At 42.0% G+C, this 25,075-nt stretch overlaps 1 protein-coding gene across 1 annotated transcript in view; it reads left to right on the top strand.

The window, feature by feature from the left end:
- PREX2 (phosphatidylinositol-3,4,5-trisphosphate dependent Rac exchange factor 2) overlaps positions 1–25,075 on the top strand; it is a 327,787-nt gene that overhangs the window by 144,347 nt on the left and 158,365 nt on the right. Inside the window, exons 11-18 of the mRNA XM_025210219.1 lie at positions 2,470–2,570; positions 11,979–12,082; positions 13,548–13,597; positions 13,865–13,940; positions 15,472–15,544; positions 16,869–17,011; positions 17,168–17,260; positions 22,352–22,500. Coding sequence (XP_025066004.1) covers positions 2,470–2,570; positions 11,979–12,082; positions 13,548–13,597; positions 13,865–13,940; positions 15,472–15,544; positions 16,869–17,011; positions 17,168–17,260; positions 22,352–22,500 — 789 coding nt within the window. The remainder of the gene's footprint in view (positions 1–2,469; positions 2,571–11,978; positions 12,083–13,547; positions 13,598–13,864; positions 13,941–15,471; positions 15,545–16,868; positions 17,012–17,167; positions 17,261–22,351; positions 22,501–25,075) is intronic.

Below are 25,075 nucleotides of genomic sequence, written 5' to 3'. Positions count from 1 at the left end.
AAAATGTCTAGCCCTTCCAGAAGATCCCTAACTACATCTGCGCTGACTGACGGCCTGATAGAGCTATCCCCAAAATTGTCCCTACTTCTGGTAGGTGAGATGTCCCAGTCCCTATTCGAAAACAGAGGCAAAGAAACTGTTAAAAATATCAGCTTTTTTGTCTGGTGTGGCCACCAGATTACTGTTTGTGTCTTGTAGGTGCCCTACATTGCCTGGTACCCTCTTCTTGCTCCCAATGTACTTGAAAAACGACTTTTTGTTGTCCTTAATCCTGGACGCTAGCCTGTGTTCCATCTCTGCCTTGGCCTTCCTAATAGCCCTCCTACACTCCCAGGCTGAGGAGGAGTACTTCTCCTTGGTGATAGCTCCTCCCTTCTCCTGGTTGTACGCCCCCATTTTAGTCCTCAGGCATTGCTGAATGCCCTTGCTGAGCCAAGGGGGTTTCTGAGCACTCTTACCCCCCTTGCTTCTCTCAGGGACTGTTATCCTTTGGGCCTGGAGGATCGCTCCTTTAAGGTACGACCATCCCTCGTGGACTCCCATCTCCTCTACCTTCTGGGCCCTTAGTGCCTCCCCCACTAGTCTCCTAAGCTCATTGAAGTTGCCCTGGCAACCAGCAGCTCGGCTCCTCACTCACTGCTAGGGCTCTTCCCCTAGCAGTTTTTTCTACTCTTAGGAGCAGGGCACCTAAGTGCTCTGCGACACACAACATTACCTTAAACAAATATTATTAAGGTTGAAAAGTGAAGAAGCCAAAATTTATAAAATACTAGAATGATGGTTGCCAGTACCTTACAATGCATTATATTGTGCATTATGAATTAGAGAAATAATGACCTGTGAGAGGCTATACATGTTCCTCAAACAAACTGGTCTTTAATTCAAAATCACATGCTATCCTTTCTACAGCACACCTGTTTCACTTGGTGCACAAATTGAATGGTACTCTTTTAAAGAGCAATTTTTAATACATATTTTCTATTTATGTTCAATGTATGGTATTGTGTCTTTTTATTTAACTGCATACTATTCAACCTGTTTTGAAGACAGAATTATTAATTTACTTCCATTCTTTTCTATAATGCTTATTCCTGTAACATCTCTGTTATTCAAACATTATTTTCACAACAATCCTATGAAGTGAATTGAAGTATTATCTCAATTTCATGGATGAGCAATTGAGCACTGAAAGATCAACATTAAATTAGGCATGAAAAATTAATGGATACTTCTAGGCCATACTTTTCTAGAGTATTTAACATCATATAGCATTCCATGGGCCAGATTCTATTTATAGCACCATAGAAAAGTTGAGCTGAAAGGGACCTCAAGATGTCATTTAATCCAATCTCTTGCTTGAGGCAGGTTCATCCTATAGCCTGTCTGTGCCTTGTTCCTAACTTATCGTGTCACTCATCCAGTACCATTTTTCTCCTGTAGCCATTTCCAATCCCTAATCCTCAGACTTTCCATCTCTGCTGTTTCTTCCCTCAATCCTGAATTCCTGTTCCCAGTGTTATTTCCCACCCAGCTCTAGTCTCCCTGTCTTACCTGCTTGTCCAGTCTGTCTTTCCCCTCACACATCCCTGATCTCCAGTTGCCTCCAGTCATGCTCCTGTTGTCCATCCCTGCTGGACCTCATTCCTTAACTGTTTCCCTGGGCTTTATGTCCAATCTTGTGCCCTTGCTCCATCCACCCACATCCTGCATTCTCATTGACTTGATTCCATATTAATTCAGACCTTTTCATCTCCCCTCCCCTCCAGTTAATTTTCTTGTCCAGCCAGTCCCAGTATGACCCTCAGCTTCCAGTGCTAGTTCCTTTTTTTGTACTTCCCCCATATGCTTCCAAACCCTTACTCTCTCCTCCTTTCCTGTGGCTCTCTGTATTCCTCTTTGCCTTCAAATAAGACAGCTTCTTGTCTATTATATTTGGCTGCACCGTAGCGCTATCTTATGGTGCCTGGACTTGGAATAGCCCACACCAGCCAAAAGATGGACCTGCAAAGAAATTCCTGTTCAGCTCCTATAGAGCAGCCCCAGCTGAATCACGCTCAATGCAGATGGCATTCTTAACTGCAAATCTTTACAGAGCATGTACAAAGATCTATAATCTGGTCAGATTTTCACACTTATGGTGAAAAGTACCTTCTTGAACAAAACCTGTGCCAAATTTCAAGTAATTCCACCTAACTGTAGGAGCTTGGGAAAGTTACATGCAACTTGAAAGCCTTCTAACAGGAGGTGTTGGGCAGCCTGAGTAATATGCAGTACTATCATTATTTCCTATAATAATATATACAAGTGGAAACTGAAAACTTGATAGAAATATTTTATGCAGAATATTTTGGAAAATATTGTATAAATATAAATACTGCACATTGGCACCCGTGAGAAAAACAATATGTGATGTTACATAGAAATGAACTGAAAAATTAAAAACATTAAAGATTTTTTTTTTTAATCTAGTGAGTTTGTGTCCTGGTTATTGGAAACTGGAGAGATACACAAAGCTGAAGAAGGTGTACATCTTGGCCAAGCTTTACTAGACAATGGTATTATCCACCATGGTAAATATATTTTTATTTCAACATATACACACACACACACACACATATACACAATTTCAGGGTAATTTCTTTGTAATTACAGATTATTTTAAATGTTTTTTCTTTGATTAACCAAAAGACTGTTTGTCAGCTCTTAAACACTGCTGCAAAATAAAGTTCCTTCACAGGGTAATAGCAGAGGGTAAACTAATGCCTGCCACTTATTTTGAGTTCCTGGCCTCTGGGGCCCTGAACAACTATCTTATAAAACTGTATCTGGAAATGTTTTGGAGCTGTGGTCCAGAGCATCCTAGCTCGAGTCCAGAGAAGGCCGGTCTTCCAACCTAGCTTCTGCTGTTTCTCCCTGCTCCCCAGTACCAATGCAGGTGCAGCTTCCCACTGCCCAGCCCTTGAGCAGCTCCTTATTGCTGAGCCAAAGTGAAGGCAAAGCTTGGTGCTGCCAACACACTGCTGAATCCTTCCCACTTCCATGAACCAGATCTAATGGCTCCAGGCCTTTCTACTTCCAGTCCTGGGCTAAAACTTCTACCCCTTTGGAACACAATATCCACAGTCTCCTTTCATAAGGTGTGCTTCATTTCATAAGGTGTGCTTCATTTCTGACAGGCTTCTTTCCTTTATACTCAGTTTCACATAGTAGAGGAGGAGAAAGAGAAATCACTATAAGCCATTGGGTAAGGAGCAGAAACCTTGGACAAAGGGAATTTAGGACTCTGGAGGATTAGGAGACAAGAGGGTCAGATGGTAATGTGGGTGTCAAAGACAGGAGCTCCTGGCATAGAAATAAAAACCAGTGATAGACTGCAGGAGACATGGGCAGAAGGCTTTATAATGAGAGAACATAATCCCCTCCAGAACTTGGAAAGGACCCCGGGATTCCTGAACCTCAACAGAAGAACAGATGAAATGGGGTTGCTAATAGTTAGCGGTCCCTGTAATGGCAGGCAATCCAGTAGTTGGTAAATTCTCAGATAATGCCAACAGATTATTTTAAAAGTCTCCGAATGTTTGAGGAGGAGGCAGAAATCCTTCAAGTTCCATGTTAGTTTGACCAAGAAAAAATTCCTTCCTTCTTCCAAGTGTCTGTGAAAGCTAGTCTCAAAATGTGTCTCATCTATCTCTAGTTTGGGTCCACAACCGGCTGATTATCCTTGTGAGGCAGTCATAATTTTGCTGTGAGACCGTCCTTTCAGCATTCTGAGAGTGGAGATTCAGACACCAGTTATTAGAAACATTGAAAAGATCAAAGAGAAGGGATTGTTCAGGTTTTGCCTGGGGCAAGCATACTGATTCTCTGTTGAATATGATGATTCTCTATAGCAAGATTTAGATAAGAATAAAAGTAGAATTTGAAGTGTACAGTACAGTTTTATATCCTGAAAAAACCTCTGCCAGGTTTGTCTTTCTTCTAAATAAATGTTCATCTCTGTTACAGAGCAAGTAAATGATATCCTTAGGGAAGTGTTGCATGGGTCATTTTTTTCATTGGGTTCTTTCCTGCCCTCATCCTCAAGTCAAGTCACCAGATCTGACACTTCTGGAGTACAGAACTCCCAGAACTATTTAAGCAAGCTGTGGAAAATATTAGTTTGTTTGAAAAACATGTATAGCCTCTCACAAGTCATTATTTCTCTAATTGACTGGTTAGTGCTGTTTAACTTCTGGGACCTTTTAGTGCCCCCAAAGCATTAATTAACAGCAGTCTGCAAAAATGCTTTTTTCCTCATCATCCATTAATTACGTTGTTACTTGTTGATACAAGTATTATAAACTACCTGAAGTAGTTTAGAAAGCTTACTTTGAATGGGTCTATTATTTACATGAGCAAGGGGGGCATTAATTAAGCTAGTGTAATCATAATCTTATGTTATAATGCTAATATAAATAGGTCAATGATGAATCTATACTTACAGTCATCTTGTGCCTAACAAGGCATTTATTAAATATCTTTTGGCTCCTTAGAAGTTGTTCAAGAGGCAGGAAGGTCTCTGGTTTTAAATGAGTATCAAGAAATGTTCTTGCGTATTGTAATATTTCCAAAGTTAAAGCTATTTTGCAACGGTCAAGGGAACATGAGGGTTTCGGATGACATCACAGTTCTTTGCTACCAGGCTGGTGTCCTTTACGAGAGATACAGGGTGATACTTAGCTCTGAGTACCTTAAACGTTATTCAGGTTATTCATCACACTTGATGTAGTTTTTCACCTTTTAATGTCAGTGGTCTGTATTTTTTTTAAACAATCATTCAGACTGTCAGACAGCATTGCATTTTCTACAAACAGAATTTTTTGTAAGTAGAAGGCTTTTGTTGCCCACAGTTCTTCTACTGATCTTTTAAATTGTATTCAAAATATAGACTCCCTCAACACAGAGTTAAATGAATGTTGTATGATTTCATGGTGAAAGAGTAATTATATTAGTGTAGAAGTTTGAGCCAGACATGCTACTTACATTAGTATGTAAATCCAGCTGTGTTGTGGTGAAAATAGAATTCTTAAAATAAGGTTGAATGAGCCATCTGTTTTCAAAGTGAAAAAGGAGAGAGAGAAAAAAAAAACTTGTTGTTATGCACATTACAAATGTTTTAAAGGATTTTGCTATATTCAGATATTCACTGTCTGTCATTTTTTTTCACTGTGTTGGCCATTATTTTAACAGTACAGACTATATCTGTGCTGGTCATTGTACTAGTTGTGTGGATTCTGTGGTAATGGAAAAGGTCTGTTTTCCTTTTTTAAAAAAAATATATGCTCCAGGGAGAAATATGTTTGCTTGGCGCAGTGCTGAAACCAGCCTGGAAGCATTTTCTTTGACATTGTGAAGACTCATAATTATCAGTTATAGGGATGAGCTGCTTTCCTGGATCAGTTACCCTGATGATTATAAATGTAAGCTTCCTTTCAACACAATAAGGCATTTTGTATTTACTAAAATAACATTAAAGTCAACTAATTCAGTTAAATGTCGAGGATATGCAACTCATCCTGTCTAAAAGAAGAACTAAATCAATCATTATGCTAAAACTTGCACAAAAAACTTTTTTTAATGTCCCCAAAACTCTATAACTTTATTTAATTTATTGTTTTCACCAGTTTCTGAATATACAAGTTCTATTCAATGGATAATTTATTAAAAAAATTAAAAAAGATGACCAGTATGGTGTGATTTGGATAATTTAGAAAATAATCTATTTTTTTGTGTGCTTCTCCAGATTTTGAACTATTTTTGTTAGGTAGTTTGGAAAAATGAGGAATCTAGAAGAATTCTTTTTGTTGTTTGGACATAAATAAGTTTATTCATAGATTCATAGATTGTAGAGTTGGAAGGGACCACAAAGGATCATCATGTCTGACCCCCCTGCCCCTGGCAGGAAAGAGGACCGAGGTCAGATGACCCCAGCCAGGTGACTATCTAGCCTCCTCTTGAAGACCTCCAAGTTAGATGATAGCGCCACTTCTCTTGGAAGCCCATTCCAGATTCTGGCCACTTACTGAAAACATTTCTTCCTAATGTCTAACCTGAATCTACTCTCCACTAGTTTGCACCCATTATTCCTAGTTACTCCTAGGGGCGCTCTGGTAAATAGCGCATCTCCAATTCCCTGTTGTCCTCCCTTGATAAACTTATAGGCGGCTACAAGGTCTCCCCTCAGATGTCTCTTGTGAAGGCTGAAGAGATCTGGATCCTTCAACCTCCCCTCGTAGGGTCTTTCATGGAGGCAATAATCATGTGAGTAGCCCTCCTTTGAACCCTCTCCAGATTCTCCGTGTCCCTCTTGAAGTGCGGCGCACAAAACAGGACACAGTACTCCAACTGCGGCCTGATCAATGCCGCATAGAGGGAGAACATAACCTCCCTTGATCTGTTGGTCATGTATCTGCTAATACACAACAAGGTGCAATTGGCATTGTTGATGGCCTCGTTACACTGCTGGCTCATGTTCATCTTGGAGTCAGCTATGACTCCAAGATCTCTCTCAGCCTCTGAGCTACTGAGGAGGTCATCGCCCAACCTATAGTTGTGGTGGGGATTCCTCCTTCCTAGGTGGAGTACCTTACATTTATCTTTGTTGAATTGCATCCTATTTCGTTCTGCCCATTGATCCAACCTGTCCAGATCAGCCTGTATCTGTTCCTTGCTCTCCAGTGTGTTAACTTTGCTCCATAACTTGGTATCATCTGTGAACTTGGAGAAGGTGCTCTCCACACCCTTGTCCAAAAAATCACTGATGAAGATATTAAATAATACCGGTCCAAGCACCGAACCCAGTGGGACCACACTGCCCACCTCTTTCCAGGCCAAGAACAACCCATCCAGTACCACTCTCTGGGTGCGGTCCCTAAGCCAGTTGGCCACCCACCTGACTGTGCAAGCATCCACTCCACAGCCAGCTAGCTTCTCTATGAGAATAGGATGCAAAAATATGTCTAAGGCCTTCTTAAAATCCAGGTAGATGACATCAGCCTCAGCTCCTGTGTCAAGGCAGTGCGTGACCTGGTCATAAAAGGCTATAAGGTTTGTCAGGCAGGATCTACCTGTGATGAACCCATGCCGGTTTCCTTTCAGCATCATTTCCCCTGCTGGGCCTTCACAAATGTGCTCTTTGATGATTTTTTTCCAGTATTTTCCCAAGGATAGAAGTAAGACTGACTGGCCTAAAGTTACCCGGCTCATCCCTTCTTCCCTTCTTAAAAATGGGAACCACATTGGCCCTTTTCCAGTCCTCAGGGACCTGGATGTCTGGTGTATTTCTGGTGTACATATAATTTATTTTAACATCAGTGAAAGTTCCACACTAGATAGTCATTTGTTCATTCAGTTAACATAGATTAAAGAACACAACAAACACAAAGAGAAAAAGAAATTATACTTTTTATAAACAGCTAGATAAATTGCACGGAACAAATGTTGATATCACGTAGGTAAAACTTCCATTGAGTAATAAGGTCAGTTTGACCTGGTACCATGCATTTTATTTTTATAAATGGCTTGTGTAATTATTCAAAGTGATATACTATCTTCTTAAACATACTTTTCAAACAGACTAGGTCATTTATATAGTATATGGCTCCTGTTACCAAAGTCAGAGGACCTCATCATAACTAATACTTTTTTATTTTTACAATACCCTGGTAAAAAGGGAAGTACTATAGTCCTTGTTTTGCATATATAGCACTGCAGCATAGAAAGATAAAATGGTCTCCAATAAATCATGAGGAATGTCTGTGATAGAGAAATAAATTGAACCCAAGTCCCATGCTAGCATGACAATTATGGGACCATCTTTCCTATTGAACAGAACAACCTAGGCCTTATGGCATAAAAACAATAAAAGAAAAATGGTCTTTTTTTACGAGGATGTTAACTTCAGTGGAAAGTTACTGAAAAAGACTGCATGATTGATGACATTTCATTATTATATTAAATGCACGATTATATGAAAAAATCCTTATCTCGTTACTTGATCTCTGGGGTGGATCTAGGATTTTGAAAAAGGGGGTGCAGATGGTGTAGCACATCAACACACAGTTTTCTCCAGTTAGAGAAATTAGAAACTTTTCTAATATGCTAGGAGACAAGCACTATATTATTCAGTTTATGTTCAAAGCAAAAACAAATATAACTTTATTGGAATCTGCACTATTTTCCAGCTAGATTATATATATAAGTTAGAAAAAACACAACAAACAAAGCAAAAAATAGTAAAAAGATATTGTTCCATTAGTCTTGCAGTCTTCATAATTAAACATACATCTCTTATTCAGGTTTGTAAAAGAAAATCTAGTCTCCTTGAGCAACCTGAGTTATGTTTACCTGAGTTAATATTACCGCATCTCTGAGTTTTTAGCTACAGCTAAAAACAATCTGCAGGGCTGTGAAATAGATGATAGCAATTATAAGGAATGTCTAATACAGCAAAATTACAGAAGAAAGGCTAGCTTGAATAGTGGACCATCAAAACCATTTAAAAGGTGAGGGTGTTGCTAACACTTGTTGAGTGAAGAGAGATTAGCAGGAGTCAGGTAGATTATACTGAGCCATGAAGACATCTGACTCCCTCAGTGCGGCTTGAATACAAGTGCTGCTAGCCTTCTCAGGCAGTTGGCTTTAAAGTTTGGGTGCAGTGAGAATCAAAGAGGGGTGGGGATCCCACCCTGGATCTGCCCCTGTATGAACTTGCTCCTTTTTTTGGGTGTAGTTTTGGCATGTATGTTGGTATGCCTATGCTTGTCTTAACAAAGTTGCACATAAACCAGTTTAAGTGGTCAGAAACTGGTTTAAACCTGTAACAGAACACAAGGTCAGTGCACATAAATCAGTTTCAAAATGGCTGAAACTGGTTTAAGATAAACCTGGTTGAATGTAGTATCAGACTTAACTGATTTGGGTCAAACCCGTTTATGGAACTTCTGTCTCAGACCCCTTCCTGGTTCATGTTAAATCAGGGTCCTCCCAGCATGCTTTGCAGCCCTGGTCTGGTCTGTGCTGTCTGCTTTAGAGAGAAGGGTTGGTTCTGCCCCTCTGTTTCCTAGCCAGAGCCTCACTGGATGGTTCATTGCCCTCCCTCCCCCTCCCCGGCAAACCCTGGCTAGGGTCTGAGGCCAGGGAGGGGGGTTAAACTCCCCTTCCCCCAAGTATGGAGCTGCCCTGCCCTGCTTACTTACTGCTGCCTGTGACTGTGGACTACAAAACCCAGAAGCACCTGGAAGCAGGAAGAAGAAGTGAGGAACAACCCCTCAGACTCCTGCTGCTGTGATTGTGGACTGCAAATCCCAGAGACCTTGCAGGCATGAGGAAGAGGAAGTGAATACACAGCCAAGCTGTGTTTAATGCTCACTTTAGAGAAAACTAATTCTTGTTCAAACTTTTATGAATTCAATGCCACTACCTTTCCCCCCACCCCTCCCAGCCAGGGAAGCATCCCCCTGCCCAGGCATACTCTCTTGCTAGCTCCGGGCTGGGTCTTGGCCATGCCCCCTCTGCTTGGAGGGCTTTTCTCTTCCCTTCCTTTGGCAGGGGCTGGCAGGGGTGCTCTAGCCCCCCCCCCCCCCCCCGCCGCTTCTGAGCCACTGCAGGCATGTGGTTGCATTTCAACCACATGCCTGAATCAAAAGTGAGTGCTAATTTGCTTATCAGTTTAATCTCTGCATTTTAGACTAATTTGCAAAGACGGAATCAATTCAGCCTTGGGCTTTTTGACTGTCTGTACATAGCCAACGTGAACTACCAAAGAACTGCTCTAGCAAAATTGGTTAATATGTTCTTTGATTGCATAAAAATGGGTGATAATGAGATGTAAAGGTCCAGTGAGATTGCCTCTTCACATGGGATTGGTAAGGCATATTGGTATATTCATTATAGTAGAAGATAATTCACAAACAGGCACAGAAATGAGACAGAACATAAAGGCCACAAAAAATGACCTCAGGACTGGAAGACAAGCAGGGAGGTGTTACTTGCTGTTGCAGAGCACAGGTTGTGCCTGCCACTTTAAGGGGTCTGGGCAGGTGGCAAGCAGCCTGCAGGTGGAAGCAGACCCAATCAGGCGGTCATGTGTTAGGCAGGAGGGTGGGAGCCTGGGCATAAGGCTAGGCCCTGAGAGCAGAGCTGGCAATTGCTGCAGGTGGCCAAAGGAACAACATCACACAGCTGGAGATCTGCTGCTCCCAGAACAGCTTGGAGGTTCAGGGTAGGAACTATGGGGGTGGAGGAGGTTCCTGGTACTGCAAAATGACCTTAAATTACACCCTACTGGGGAGGATGGTGTGGTGGGACTGCTTGTGGTGAGGCAGTCTCCAGGAAATGCCACACCTGTGCCTCCCCAGTGAAAGGTGAGTATGGGGTGCCCCACTGCTTTGTGAGACACCTTCTCCTCCACAGGGTCAAGGGGAGCTCATGCCTACAGAAAAGCACAGGGCTAAGACCCATCAAGTGGGGCCTGAGGCGGGGTCCAGGCCAATTGAAGGGGGCCTGAGACAGGGCCCAAGTCCACTGAGTGAGGCCTAAGACCCAAGTGGCATTAGGCCCAGCAGCCCAGTGAAGGGCAGGGTAGAAGCCCAGTAAGGGACCTAGGTGTTGAGGCCCCAGTGAAGGGCAGGGTACTGAAGCCCCAGTATGGGGGCATAGGAAAAAGCCCCAGAGAGGGGGCCTGGGAAGAAGCCCCAGTGAGGGGGGGCCTGAGGCCGAGGTAGGTCTGAGGATGCCTAAGGCCAAGTTCAGACTGGGTGTAGCCAAGTGCAGACCAGTTAAGGGGCCGGGGGAGTATTAGTGGATGTGGATGCCATCTGCAAGGCATTGGACCATGGTATAAGGGGAATTTCAGAGCCATGTATTCACCCTTGGCATCAGGGCAATTAGATGGGCAGCCTCTTGCCTAGGAACAACTTTAGATACAATAAAGGCATGGCAGGAAAGGCAGGTGGGTGGGCGGGCCAACACTTGGAATGGCCCTGGGATGGCCCACTTGTTACATTTGCTTTGTCAAGGGCTGATTGTCAGCTTGATAACTGCGTACAGATACTTATACATGGAAGAGGTGGTATCTGATAATGGGGTCTTTTCTGTTTTGCTGACAAAATTATCAAGTCATGTGACTAGTAGTTGAAGATAGAAATATTTCAGCTTTGAAATCAAGCCAACATTTCCTTGGAGTGAGGGTAACTAAGTCCTGGACTTCCCAGTGCTTGATGTCTTTAAAATGAGTTTAGATTCTTTTCTAGGAGACATTCTTTAATCTACTTTCTGGGAGACATTTGTAGCCAATGTGTGGAGGGGCTTTGGTTGAACAGTCATAGCACTCCTCTCTTCTCTTGGAATTTTATTTTCCCCTATTTTTTCTGTCCTTCCTTGATGGGTCTTTTGGAGAATTGGATCATCTTCCCTACCCACAACATTCTAGGAAAACTAGCAATTCTATGCTAAAAATATAATAAAATACAACCTCCTACTTCCGAGTTTCAACAGGGGAAAGGGAGGGATGTTTACTGATGAGCAATTGGTCATAAGTATTCTCAATTTTTTCTTGTTGTTCTCTGAAGTATCTGAAGTTTGGGCCCAATTGAAGAAGGGATGGTGGATGGTATGGACCAGTGCTTCAAGGCTGTGCCGATACTTACTTTGGTGCATCTTGCTCAAATAATGGTTTCTTGTGGGCTGAAGCTCTTTGGTTTAGCTAGACTAATGGGGCTCAATAGAGAGTGGATGACATGAATTGGCTATAACAACCAGGTGTCCAGGTCAGATGATCTAATGTTCCCTTCAGACCTTAAATACTGGGAAATCTATGATTGGTGTTATTTGGTGGTGGTATATAGGGAATGAATTACTTTGTGTCATATGGATTGCCTTCCTGCCTATGCAGAATCAGAATTTTTTGGTTAGCTTTCCATGATTACTTTTTGGTTTAGTTACAGACAAGCACCAGTTCAAACCTGAACACATGCTCTACAGATTCCGTTATGATGATGGAACATACTATCCACGAAATGAAATGCAGGATGTTATTTCCAAGGTACAAAAGTACTGTTATTAATAAAAATGTGTTGAAGATGAAACTCAGGTTATGTATCAAACAAAAACACACTGTTAGGACAAAGTCGGTCCCTGGACACTTGCATACATCTCACATTAATGTGAATCAGGGTAAATAATGCATATCTGAAGTCAATTTTCGGCTCTTGGCTTACTGCAAATCCTCTAGAAACAAGGAAATGTATTTGCTAAAAATGATTTTTTTTTTCAGCAGACATTGCAAAATCATATTAGGGATGCTTGCTCCTTTTTCAATGACCTTGAATTTAAAAAAACAAGCAGTATGGCTGTTTTAGACAGGCATTCCTTTTGCCTGCTTTTTCAAATATGTCTGGCCTTTGATATCCCTTTAGTGAGGAAATAGTATCATATTTTTTTGTACACAGCACACACCTTTTACCAAAATTCAATTGTTGGAAATTGGGTGCATTTAATAACAAGGAAATATAGTAATAGCAGTTTCTGCCTCTGCTGGGGGGAAAGAAAAAGTAATGCTGCAGCAATAAGGCTCTGTAGCTGCTGTCTGTGGTGTTCTCTTTTTCTCTCCCCATCCTTCCTCCCTTTCCTTCCCCCTGCTTGCAGAGGTTCCTGTTGTAGAAGGTGCTACTCAGTTACTCTTACAGTATGTTCAAAGACAGATTTTTTTTCTTCATTCTGCCTTTCAAAGACAAGGTGTATATCTTATTCAGGGGTGTGTTGTATGTTTAAAAATGGTATTTTTTTTCTCAAGACATTAGAAGTCACCTGAGGTTTTAGCAGACATTTAAGTTGTGTGATTTTTATGTCCACAGTGACTTTGTTGATAGAAGGAATAAAACAAAAGTTGCTCTTAGCCCCATTGATGATGCTAGTTTATGATTCTGTGGAATTCAACAAATGTAAACTGAGGTCACTTTATTTTTTCCCAACCTATTCTGTTATGATAGTTACTTCACTGATTTTTCTTCTTGCTGGTTGCAAATATTGAGTATCTCTGAGTTAGCTGGCACGGCAATATGTGGCAGAGTTTCTGCCTAAATCTTTTAATTTATTTTGTGTTGTTGGTATAGTGTATGTCCTCATTTTCTTGTTATTTTTTTTACATATTTTTATATACTGATGTGCTTTCAGGAAAATGTTGTGGTGAAAACACTGAAAAGCCAAAAAAGTATGATTCTTATATTCAAATACTTTTGAGTCATTTCATATCTAATTTTTTAATTTGTTTGTTTAGTGTGTGGTGAGTTGTGTTTCACTTTGTAAATAAAAGTTTAGGGTTGTTTTGATTTTTTTGGAAGCTTCAGAAATTATTTTGATATATGAAAACATGTCTATAAAATGAATGTTCTACTTTTTAAATATAAATTGATTCCAAGTTTTGATTGGTTAAGATTTGCTAGAATATGCATGAACTGTGCTATTTCATTCACTATAAAATGATTTAAACATATCCTTATCTGTAACAGGGTGTAAGATTGTACTGTCGTCTTCACAGCCTGTTTACTCCAGTAATAAGGTGAGGCCACATGTTAAGTATTTACTGACTCTCTTAGAAGAAATTCATATACGAAGAGTAGATGCTATGTATAAAATTAGGCCAAATTCTACCTTATCCTTAACTCCAGTTAAGGAGTTGATCTCAGGGCAGCCTCTAAGCATCTACATCTAAGGTACACAAAATTATTAAAAACAGCATAGATAATGCTTGTATTGATTTGTGTGTAACATAGAGGGATTTGTTTTTCTGTAACATAGAGAGATTTGTTTTTCTGTTTTTAAACAGGGATAAAGATTACCATCTAAGGACCTACAAATCTGTAGTCATGGCTAACAAACTGATAGACTGGCTGATTGCACAGGCAAGTGTATTTTTAGGTTGATCTACTTTTCTACATATTGAGTTTGCATCCTTCCATAGAAAGTAGTGGTTTATTGAGTGAAGAAACTGGCAAATAGTTTGTCCAAAAATCCTAATTTTTAAAATTGAGTTTCTGTAAATATAATCCTATTAGTTCTGTAAAATGGCAGAAATTGCCTGACAGTGGCCAAAGGCTGATCTTCCTGTGTTGCAAACTGAAGTTTAAATTTTTGTGTGGTTTGCTTAATTCTTTCCTGGTACAACATACAGCAGTGTTTGTAATTTTTTTTAAACAGGGTAGAAGCTATAGATTACCTACTAGGCAAAAGGAAATGGCAGGGAGAAGTTTACAATCAGGGAATTCCGTTTTAGGCAAATATCTTATTTGTATTGAACGAGGACAGTAATAACTTGTAGGCTGAGTGATGTACCAGTTTTTCTCTGAATTTAGCTAGTTCTCAGCCAACGTGGTTCTGTGCTACTATTATATAGGGCTGCAAAATCTGCCAAGAGTAGTAGAGGTTCTTTGGGAATAGGATCTGACAGCAATTAAGTTAGAGCACAGATTCAAGAATCCCTTCTGTACACATTTTATCCCTTCAAAATAAATTATGGTACTTCTCATATGTATTGGGACAACACTAAATGTGAAAATGAACATGGCTTATAAATGTTACACATGTTTACAAATTATTTGTAGCATCATTTTACAAATTAAAGCCAACATTGTTCTTTGAGCAGGTTTAAATATAGATGTCAACAGAAATGTTGGAATAAGTAATGAGGGATGACAGACAATAAATTAGAATAAGTGTAGAGAATGAAAATAATTGGGAGAAAAGTTGATAACCAAAAATATTAGAAAAGATTTAGGATATCTTATGAACTTTGGTTTAGGCTTATTTTCTGGAATATCTATGTTACCTGAATATTTTTGACAATGCAGTGTCAGCATCAGGATTCAATATTTTAGACCAGGGCTATCTAAATAGCAGCCTACGTGCCACAAGTTAACTTGCAGTACCTGACTCCTGTCTAGCTGCATCTCTCCTGCATTGTTCTGAATGCAACGTAGTTGGAGCTGCTGGGATCCCGCTCCATCTTATAGTTCCTGCCTCTGCCCCAAGGATAGGGTGGGGTAAAACAGGTCAGGATGGGGGCCTGAGAGTGAGCCCAAGTCTGTGTGGGCATGTGGTACAGCAGTGGCAAGTGGGAAAGCACATGTGTGGTTGGGAAGAGCTCCTGTGCAGTACAGTGGGCCATGTATAATGCATGATGCATAACCCAGGGGGGCTGTGGCTCACCCTGGCCTGTATCCCATGTGCTTAGAAGTTGGACATCCCTGTTTTATAAAATTACATGCCTAATAGTAGGCATAGCCATCGTTGTGATGATAGTAAACGTGTTATTATGCAGGAGGCCAATTTACTCATACTTTTGTCCACAGTTTCCATTCCTTCAGTGTTATGGATGTACAGTAGAATACCTTTTTCAGAGGTTTTTATTACATAGCACTTATTATGATTTAACAGGGAGATTGCCGGACCAGGGAGGAAGCAATGATCTTTGGTGTAGCTCTTTGTGACAATGGGTTTATGCACCATGGTAGGTACATTTTGTACAAGTTCTCACTCACGTTTCATTAAATTCCTTGTGCATTGTAAGAAGAAAATAAAGGGACTCATTAAAGAGATTAGAAAAGGCAGATAGGCAAGTCAGTACATGGTTTCAGTTGTCTCTGAAAATTTTTTTTAAATATTTCACAGAATATTTAACAGGATTCTTGTGTTACTTAGAGTTAATTAAGAATATACACTGTGTGTGTGTGTGTGCGTGTGTGCGCGCGTTTGTGGTGGGGCCGTTAGTCTTTGAAAGATTTATGGAGGAATTTGTTAGTAATCATTACTAAGAAATATTGGTGCTTTGAATACAATCTGATCTCTGCCTAGAAGCCCTGCCATTGTAAGTCAGCCAACATAAATGCAGTGGAGTTCAGATAAGGAACAATGTGAAAAAACGATGAAAAGAAAATGGAAGGGATCACGGGAAGAAATGATTCTTAAGTGTATGGACAGACAAAAGAGAAGAAAAATTAGTTTGCTAATATCTTTTATTGGGCTAACCATATAATTGGGAGATAGTTTGGGTAATCTTTTGGGGAAGAGATAGATATAGCCCCAGTAAACATTAGGTAGAATGATTTTTTTTAGTTTGATCTCTTACTTGAACAAAAATAAGGGGAAGTGCATAGTAAACTTGTGGATTAAAGATAAATTATCAGCAGTAGTTGCACACCAAGTGATGAACAGTTAAATTTATATTCCTAATTTATGTAAAACAATAAGACAATTCCAGACAGAAGAGGGCTGTTATTATCTGAGGAGCATAGAGAGGTTTGCAGAGGGAGCAAGTAAATTGTAATGAGCCATAGAGAAGGCAGGGTAGAGTTGCACCTTGCACATAGACTAAGTCAGAGCTACATAAGCATTTGTGAGCAACTGCATACTTCATCAGATGGTATGAAGGGTATGAACCATAAAACCATTGTCAGTGTTGAGTCCATGGTTTGTAGTGTCCAGTAATGTTTGTGTCTAGGCTTGTCTTCTCAAAAGATTGTGTTCGTTTCTCTTGAGGCAAGGACTGTGAAGTCAGAGATAGAATGGGAGAAATAAAATAAGGGGTAGCCTCATTGTCTTTTCAGCAACTTTAAAAAAATTTTTAAATATATGAATGGTCTCAATCTGCTGTTGTAGTTAGTCCTTTGTCCCTTCCAACCCTTAATTTCTATGATTCTTTGTCTCTTATGTTTAAATAATTCGGGTTGCTCTAGAGTATGAATGCTCAAAAATGATTACTATTTTGGAAAGAACTTTTGTTCACAATTCACAGTTGAAAGATTGATTAATCTTTGTATTTGTGTATTTTACAGTATTAGAAAAAAGTGAATTTAAAGATGAACCACTGCTATTTCGTTTTTTTGTGGATGAAGAGATGGAAGGGTCAAATATGAAGCACAGGCTCATGAAACATGACTTAAAAGTTGTGGAAAATGTCATAGCCAAATCATTATTGGTAAGTTAGATTGAATAAACATGTTCTTTGTCCAGTAATAGGTAGGATGCAGTAACATTAAACCCCATATGTTTGCATATTTTTGCTTTCATTTATTTTTAAAGCACATTTAAGATCATTTCAGTAAACACTGTGTTAAACTATTTTATTTTTCAGATTAAATCTAATGAAGGCAGCTATGGTTTTGGTTTAGAAGACAAAAACAAAGTGCCTATTATTAAAGTAGTGGAGAAAGGATCAAATGCTGAGGTATCAAATACTATTTACTCTGGTCTTTTACATTTTATGGCTTTGTTCAAAAATGTATATTCACATTCTTATTTGTGGTATAATTTTTAAAATATCATCTATTTAGATAATAACATTCAGCTTCCTGCTTTGGGTATATTTTCAAGGAAAAATTTGGATTTTTTTGTCATGTTTGTTTAAAACAGCTTTTATAACCATTTGTAGCCCTATCACTTTATTTCCAGTTGTGATTTATGATATTTGAAGTTATACTATTAATATCTTATACATGTTTTATTTTTATGTGATACCTTTATTCTTGAGTGCCAAGCATGACTGCAAAGAACACGTGATGAAAATAAAGCAAATGTGGTACTCCACAGACAAATACTTGAATTATTTCATTTAAAAGTGGGGTATATCAAGGTGTTTATTGTTTTTATTTGTAATAATGTAAACTGCAGAGTTTGAAAATCTGAGAAAGTAAATGAGAGGGTTTGTATTTATGTTGACATTGTTTCAGATGGAATCCACTGACATGAATGGGAGTTCCTGTACTTGCACAGATAGACAAATAGTGATGTTTTAAGATAACAGTTGGAATTTTTATTTTACAGGAGAATCCTTGAAGAGCTGGATTTAACTTTTTTTTTTATCCCACAAAAGGTTAGGAATTAAAGATGCAGCAAATCAGTGGTATAGTACAACCACAGGATTATATCCAGCCAAAGTTCAGCTGTATTAACTTTCCATATCCCTATATTTTTCTACACCCCTGACAGACGTTACACACAAGACATGATTAACGGTGTTAATCATGTCTTAAGTAGTGACTTGGCCCCACATTCAATCAAATAATGGCACGATAAAATGAGGAATAAGCTATAGTGTTATAACACAAAATATGTATACTTTAGGGCTACTTTATCTTAGGCCTTTAATTGAACATGTGGCTAGTGCCCAGCCTGTGGAGCAGAGCCAGTCTTAGCTGGGGGCGGGGTGGGGGGTGATGTGGGCAAATGCCCAGGATGCTATGTGAGGGAACCCCCTCCACACACACACACACACAGGCACTGCAAGTGGCAGGTAGTGGTGCTGACCTGGGGCGTTACTTAGGGCCCCTCATGATGTGGCGCCGGTGTGAGCTGCCTGATTCCACACCTGCTCCTGCCTGGGTGGGGCAGCATATGCAGGGAGCCCTTGGCTGGAGCTGGAGGCCCATGGAGGGAAGTGGGGGATGGCTCTGGTCAAGGCTTGCCTGCATGTGGCCAGTTGTGTGTTGGGCCCTGGAGGAACTCCAGGTAGCTGCAGGGCACTGGGAGGCTCCATGCCAGTACTCGCCAGCTGCTCAACACAGGCTCCTGCTTCCTTCACTTTGGCTCCATGGGGCTGTAGCCAGTGATCCCTGCTGCAGGCAGATGCCTTGCCAGCTTCCTGGCCCATCAGACAGAGCCCCCTCTGCAGCAGGGCAGCAGTGTCAGTGACATGAGGGGATGGGGGAGTGCTAGGTGGGAAGAGCATCGGAGGGTACCCAAATACAAGTCTGGTCAAGGTGTTACCAAATTTGCCCATTACTTTGGGGTGTGCTCATTTATTAGGGATAGTTTCTAGGGTCTTGGTGATTCTGTCAATGTGCTGCTTGTGTTACTATACGGAGCTGTATTTCTCCCTTCTGCAAGCCCTCACCCCCAGTGGAGCTATCTTGCAGGACTCAATCTCAATGGGACTGGGTTCTTCCAGTCACCAAATCAGTCACACACACAAACACACACAAATTAACGTGACACGCCTGACCTGGCCGGGCTGATCAGCATGGACAGGCTGACACCCTCATATGCCAAGAATCAGTTCATCAGAGCAACAATAAACTGCAGTCAGACACAAGCACACAGGTAAACAGAAGCCCGCTGAATCCGGCTGGGTGTCCAGCTGACACCCTCATGGGCCAGCATTCAGTTCATAAGGGCACGTCTGAGTCAAACTGGGTCAATCAGCCTGTACAAGCTGATCCCCTTATGTGTTTCAAACTCAGCACGTCCCAATCTTTGGCCTCTTGATGAGCAGACCCCACAATAATTTGGGCTTCACAGGGATCTTTAGCATAGGTAAAAGAAGCGTTGCTGCAGAGCACGGGAGGAAAGAGAAGCAGAGAAGGAAAAATATACCCAATTACTACCAGTTTGACTATAAAAGTTATTTATTGCTAAGCATATGAAATATATAATAGTACTAGTAGTAATAGACATGCAAAAGAAAAACAAACACCAACAATGACAATACTACCCTGGTTTCACTAAGTATTTGGGGAAACTTAGCTCAAGCTTAACTGATACAGTTCAGGTTCAGAAGTTTATGCCTAGAAAGAAGACAGAGAACGCTGGGATCTCACCTAGTCCACGGTACTCAGGCTGCAAAGCTGACAGGCACAGTCTGTAGCACAGTCCTTGAAGGGAGAGATGATCTGTTCTTCCAGCGTCCCAAGAACGACAGGGGATGGTGTCAGCACAGGGGTTTTCTTCTTCTCCTTCTTTCCTCCTGCTTCTACTTCTTTTCCTTCCTTTTCCTCTTCCTCTTCTCCCTCTAGCAGCACACACACTTACAGATTTTTATACCCTCAGTTCAGCTGCTCCGTAGCACCCTCAGTAGTGTAAATCATTGTCTTTTCTATTGACAAGGGGTTATCTGGTTTGGACCATCTCAGGAAACTGATTGATAATCAGGAAACACTTAAGATTAGGGAGTAACCCAAATACTTGGGAGCCAGCTTGAAATTCCTATGGGTGGCAGATATACTGATGGGATATCTCATGGTTTCTTCAGGAACAATAGATAGCTTGCAGCATCAGGATTTTGGATTTTTACTTGTTGTGCACAAGCCTCAGCTTAGCATGACTTTTCCAGATCTTACTATAGTCTTTTAACAGACTTAAAGCAATTATTGGGGTGCTCATAACCTTTTGTGGAGAGGACTCCCACCAGTCGTCTCGGGAAAGATATGACAACACCTGGGATTAGGGCTCCAGCAGGCTGGATGCTGTGATGAACCCTTAACCATTGTTCAAATGTTGCCCATACCCCCTCTGACTCGGTCTCTTGCCTCAGCCTTCCTTAACCCGGCTGTGTGTGTCTGGGGGGAAAAAGTCCTTAGTAAATCCAGATTAGAACTGGTCTGATAAATGCTGAGCTGGGTGTGTGTGAACATGGGTTGATTAACATTTGAAGCACAGATTCCCCATCATGCAGTGCTCTCCTGCTTCTCTGGTCCCAGAATTCACTGCAGTCTCTGCTTCAGGCTTTCTGTTCTCCATCTCTCATGTAAATGAATGGTCATCTGGTTCCATCTCGGATGTAAATGAGACCTAGGGCAGTTGTTTCACTCTTATCACCCTTATCTGGTGAGTTTTAGGTGCGTCTCTCACTGCATCTTAATCAGTTTTGTTTAGGTAGAGAAGGGGAGGGAGGGGGGGTGAGTCCTTTGTGAGTCAGACAGACTGCATCCTATGCCAGGGTTGCCCAAGAACACAGAGCTGAGGCGTAACAAGGGTGCCATTTTCCTTAAGGCCTGCACTGCTGTGGAGTACATGGGAAATGGTCTCAATATGTTGTGATCAGTCCTCTGTCCCCAACTTTTCCATTCCTAATTACTAAACTGGCACATTTCACTACCTCTGGCTGATCACAGCTCCTAGCCAGGGTGGTGCACGGTACTTTTGATTGTAACATCTGTCAGGGACATAATTGCCCAATAATTTAAAGCAGGGGTGGGCAAAATGGCAAATCCAGCTGGTGGCCAGACTCCATTTTCCAGCAGCTCATGCCCATGTGGCTGGGCCTGGTTCCCATGGAAACCCCAGCAGCAGCTGTGCTGTGATAGCATGAGGCCAGGGTTTCCATAGAGACTGGCCCCAGCAGCACTGGTAGGGCATGGAGCTGCTTCAGAGCTGGGCTAGGATCTTGCAGTGGTGACAGCATGGTCCAGAGCCAGGGTAGAGCCTCGATCTGCAGCCTGCATGCTCTGGGCAGGGATGTGCAGGCAGTGGGTCACAGTTCTGCCCCAGCTCCCTGAAGTGGTGACAGCATGGTCTGGAGCTGGGACAGAGCTGTGATCCGCTGCCTGCATGTCCCTGCCTGGAGCATGCAGGCTTCAGATCATGGCTTTGCCCTTGCTCTGGACCATGCTGTCACTGCCACAAGATCCCAGCCTGGCTCTAGAGCAGCTCCCTGCCCTGCTGTGTGCCCTGCCAGCACGGATGGTGCTGGGTGTGTGTGTGTGTGTGTGTGGGGGGGGGCAATAGCCACCCCAAAATTTCCCGTAGCCACCCCTGCCAGTGGCATCACTGCTGCCACTGCTGCCCACCTTGCACAAGTGGCGGCAGCTGAACCTGCCCTGCTTCTACCTGCAGCACAGCCTTCCCTCAGCCCTCCACCAGGAAGAGATTGGTGCTGCTGCTGCCTGCCAGCACTGCTAGGGGCAGTCTCCACAGAAACTCCAGCCCTGCGGTATCACAGCATGGCTGCTGCTGGGGTCTCCATGAAAACTGGCCCCAGGCACCTGGGCAGCTGGGAAATGGAGTCTATTGCCAGTCAGATCCGGCCCCTGGGCTGGAATTTGCCTACCCCTGGTTTAAAGATTCTTTATGATCCTGTATGTCATATCTATGGCTCAAATGTGTGAAACACAAAATGTTTGAGGATTTTTTGTTTTTGTAAGGTTTACTTGCTGTTTAACATGTTTAGCAAGTCCCTGTATTTTGAAAATGAGTTTTAGCTTCTTTAGAGAATAGCAGACAAGTAGATTAGATAATATGACAGTTTTTATTGGGCCAATTTCTGTTATCGTCTTGCTGTCTACATTATTAATAATGACTATTAACTTGTATTGCAGTAATGTCTGAAGGCTTCAGCCAAGGTCAGGGCCTTTTGTACTAAGTGTTTTTCAAACATGGCTTCCAATACGTTTTTTTTGGCATCCTAGGTCTGGGTTATGCCTGTTTTGTCAATTTCTTATTGATATGACATTATATTACTGACTCTTCAGTACAACTGAGGAGAAATCATTATGTTGGTGGTCAAAAAAAAGATTCTGATTGTTTTTCTTCTTCTCTCACTTAGATGGCAGGCCTGGAAGTAGGGAAAAAGATCTTTGCCATTAATGGTGACCTAGTTTTCCTGAGACCCTTCAATGAAGTGGATTACTTTTTGAAAGCATGTTTAAACAGCAGACAGCCCCTCAGGGTTCTTGTGAGCACAAAACCACGCGAGTAAGTTGTGGTTCCTGTTTTGGGAATTTTAAAAATGGTGACTGAAGGGACTTTAAAGAGGCAAGTGGCTTTATATTATTAAACAGGAATGACTGAATTAACTTAATATTGTTGCCTGTAACTAGGATGAGATGATTTCTTGCTGAAAGGTACTTTAAATTGTTTAAATGGCTCTTATAAAGTTACCTGACTATGCAAAATGTTCTTGTTTAATAAAGTGATTGATTTGTTATCAACACAGTAGATCCCTTTAGCTAGTCTTTGTTAAATCAATCTGCTTTCAATTTATCTCTATTACATTTATCAGACAACATCAGCTAAAGGAAAACAGAACTTTTGACTTTCAAATTGCTCTCATTTTAAATAATACAGAAACCATAAGTGTAAATGAACCTTTTCCCCATACATAGGCAGTTTTCTAATATTTTGTTTATTAAACAGCTTCCTCTTTTTGGGAACCATATCCTGTCCAATTGTAGGCTAGACTCTGTGATCTAATAGGCGTCTCTCATTAGCTCCTATAAACAAGATTAAAAAATAAACCCCTCGCGATCCTTAAGAGAGTCCTTGAAATAAAAAAAATTTTTTTCCCTTTCTTACTTTTATGTGGAAGAATCATGGAATACCAGTTTATTACTTCAAAGCCTTTAGTTCTTTTCATTTAATCCACGGCTGTCCAACTGGCAGTTTGTGGCCCTCTGGCCACTGCTCCCCTCATCTGTGCCCCACGTGCAGCATGCCCTTGCTCTGGACTACGCTGTCACTGCCACAAGATTCCAGCCTGACTCTGGAGCAGCTCCCTGCCCTGCTGTGTGGCTGATGTAGCCAAGGTCTACAGGTTCCACCCTCCTTTTTTCCCGGGGCAACATGGTGCAGCACAGTCTGCAGTGCCAGGGGAGTCATGACATGGTGCAGCAGAGGGGGATTGCAGCCAAGGTGGTGGTTGGGGGGCTGTCTGCCTGCTTGCACAGTGCAGTGGTGCTGGTGGTGGGTGGGGGCTGCTCCCCAATCCACACCTTGCAGTGGCGAGGGAGGAGTGACCAGCCCATGTGGTGCTGGGGGAGCTTGTAGTCAAGGAAGTGAGGGGGGCTGTAGCCCCTGCTGGTGCAGCACACGATGTGCAGCCCCTGCTGATGTGGTCCTCAGCTGCTAAGAAGATGGACAGCCCTGCTTTAGACTATGCCTAAGTCTTAAATCTATGAGTTCACTAGACATAGATAAAACACTGCTGATGGTCTTTGCTTAAACAACTGTAAGTTAAGGATTTCATAGATTTCTAGGGTCAGATGGGACCTGGCAGATCATTGGGTTTGACCCGCTGCTCCAGGCAGGATAGAGTGCTGGGGTTAAGTAACCCTAGCCAGATGCCTATCCAATCTCTTCTTGAACACCTCCAAGGTAGGGGAAAGTACCACCTCCTTTGCAGGCCCATTCCATATTTTGGCAACCCTCACTGTAAAGAATTTCTTCCTTATGTCCAATCTAAATCTATTCTCCTTCGGTTTGTGGCCATTATTTCTGTTAAACCCGAAGGGCGCCCTGGTAAACAGAGTGCCCCCTCTTCCATGTTGGCCCCCCCTGCTGAGTTTGTAGACAGCCACAAGATCACCTCTCAGCCTTCTTTTGCGGAGGCTGAAGAGATTCAGGGCCCTCAGTCTGTCTTCATAGGGTCTTACCTGCAGGCTCTCAACCATACGAGTAGCTCTCTTCTGGACCCTCTCAAGGTTATCTACATCCCTCTTGTAGTGCAGCGCCCAAAACTGGATGCACTACTCCATCTGTGGCCTCACCAATGCCGCATAGAGGGGAATTATCACTTCCCCTCCCCACGATCACCTGCTTGTGATGCACCTGTTGATGCAAGAGTATGGGTAGCCTTGCTTATTGCCTTATCACACTGGTGGCTCATGTTCATTTTTGCATCAACCAGGACTCTGAGATCTCTTTCCACTGTTGTGGTGCTCAGAATGGTACCTCCCAGTCTATAGGTGTGTTGGAGATTCTTTCTCCCCAGGTGCAGCACCTTGCATTTATCCTTGCTAAATTGCATCCTATTCTGACCTGCCCACTTCCCCAGCCTGTCCAAATCTGCCTGAATTCACTCCCTGCCCTGCAGGATGTTACACTAGTTTAACAGAGAGGGGAGAATCAGAATCAAAATGACAGTAAGGGCTAAAGTGCAATATATGCCAGTGTTTCCCAACCTTTTCCAGCCCAAGGCACACTAACATTAATAAAAATTTCCCACAGTACACCTACTAAGGTATTCCCCATCCTCATACTTATTGTAGCTCATTGCCGTGGCAAGATTCCATGGCACACTTTTGTGCCACAACACACTGGTTGGGAAACACTGATATCCTTATTTTACACATACATGTAGTATACGTGAAACCCCATCCTACAAACTCATGCATAGTCTACCTGGAGTATGGGCCCAGGTTAGAAGGAGAAAGCAGATTTACTATTCTCATCACTACCCTGAGAGCAGGTGATCTGTGAGGGCTCTGTAACAGGTAACCGTTCTGGGCCGAGCTAAATTGTGACCCGTGCACCTGTTCCTGAGGCAACCACC

This window comes from Alligator sinensis, unplaced genomic scaffold, assembly GCF_000455745.1.
Source record: "Alligator sinensis unplaced genomic scaffold, ASM45574v1 scaffold1102_1, whole genome shotgun sequence".
In the NCBI taxonomy this organism is placed as follows: domain Eukaryota; kingdom Metazoa; phylum Chordata; order Crocodylia; family Alligatoridae; genus Alligator; species Alligator sinensis.
This window is presented reverse-complemented; position numbering and strand designations above follow the sequence as displayed.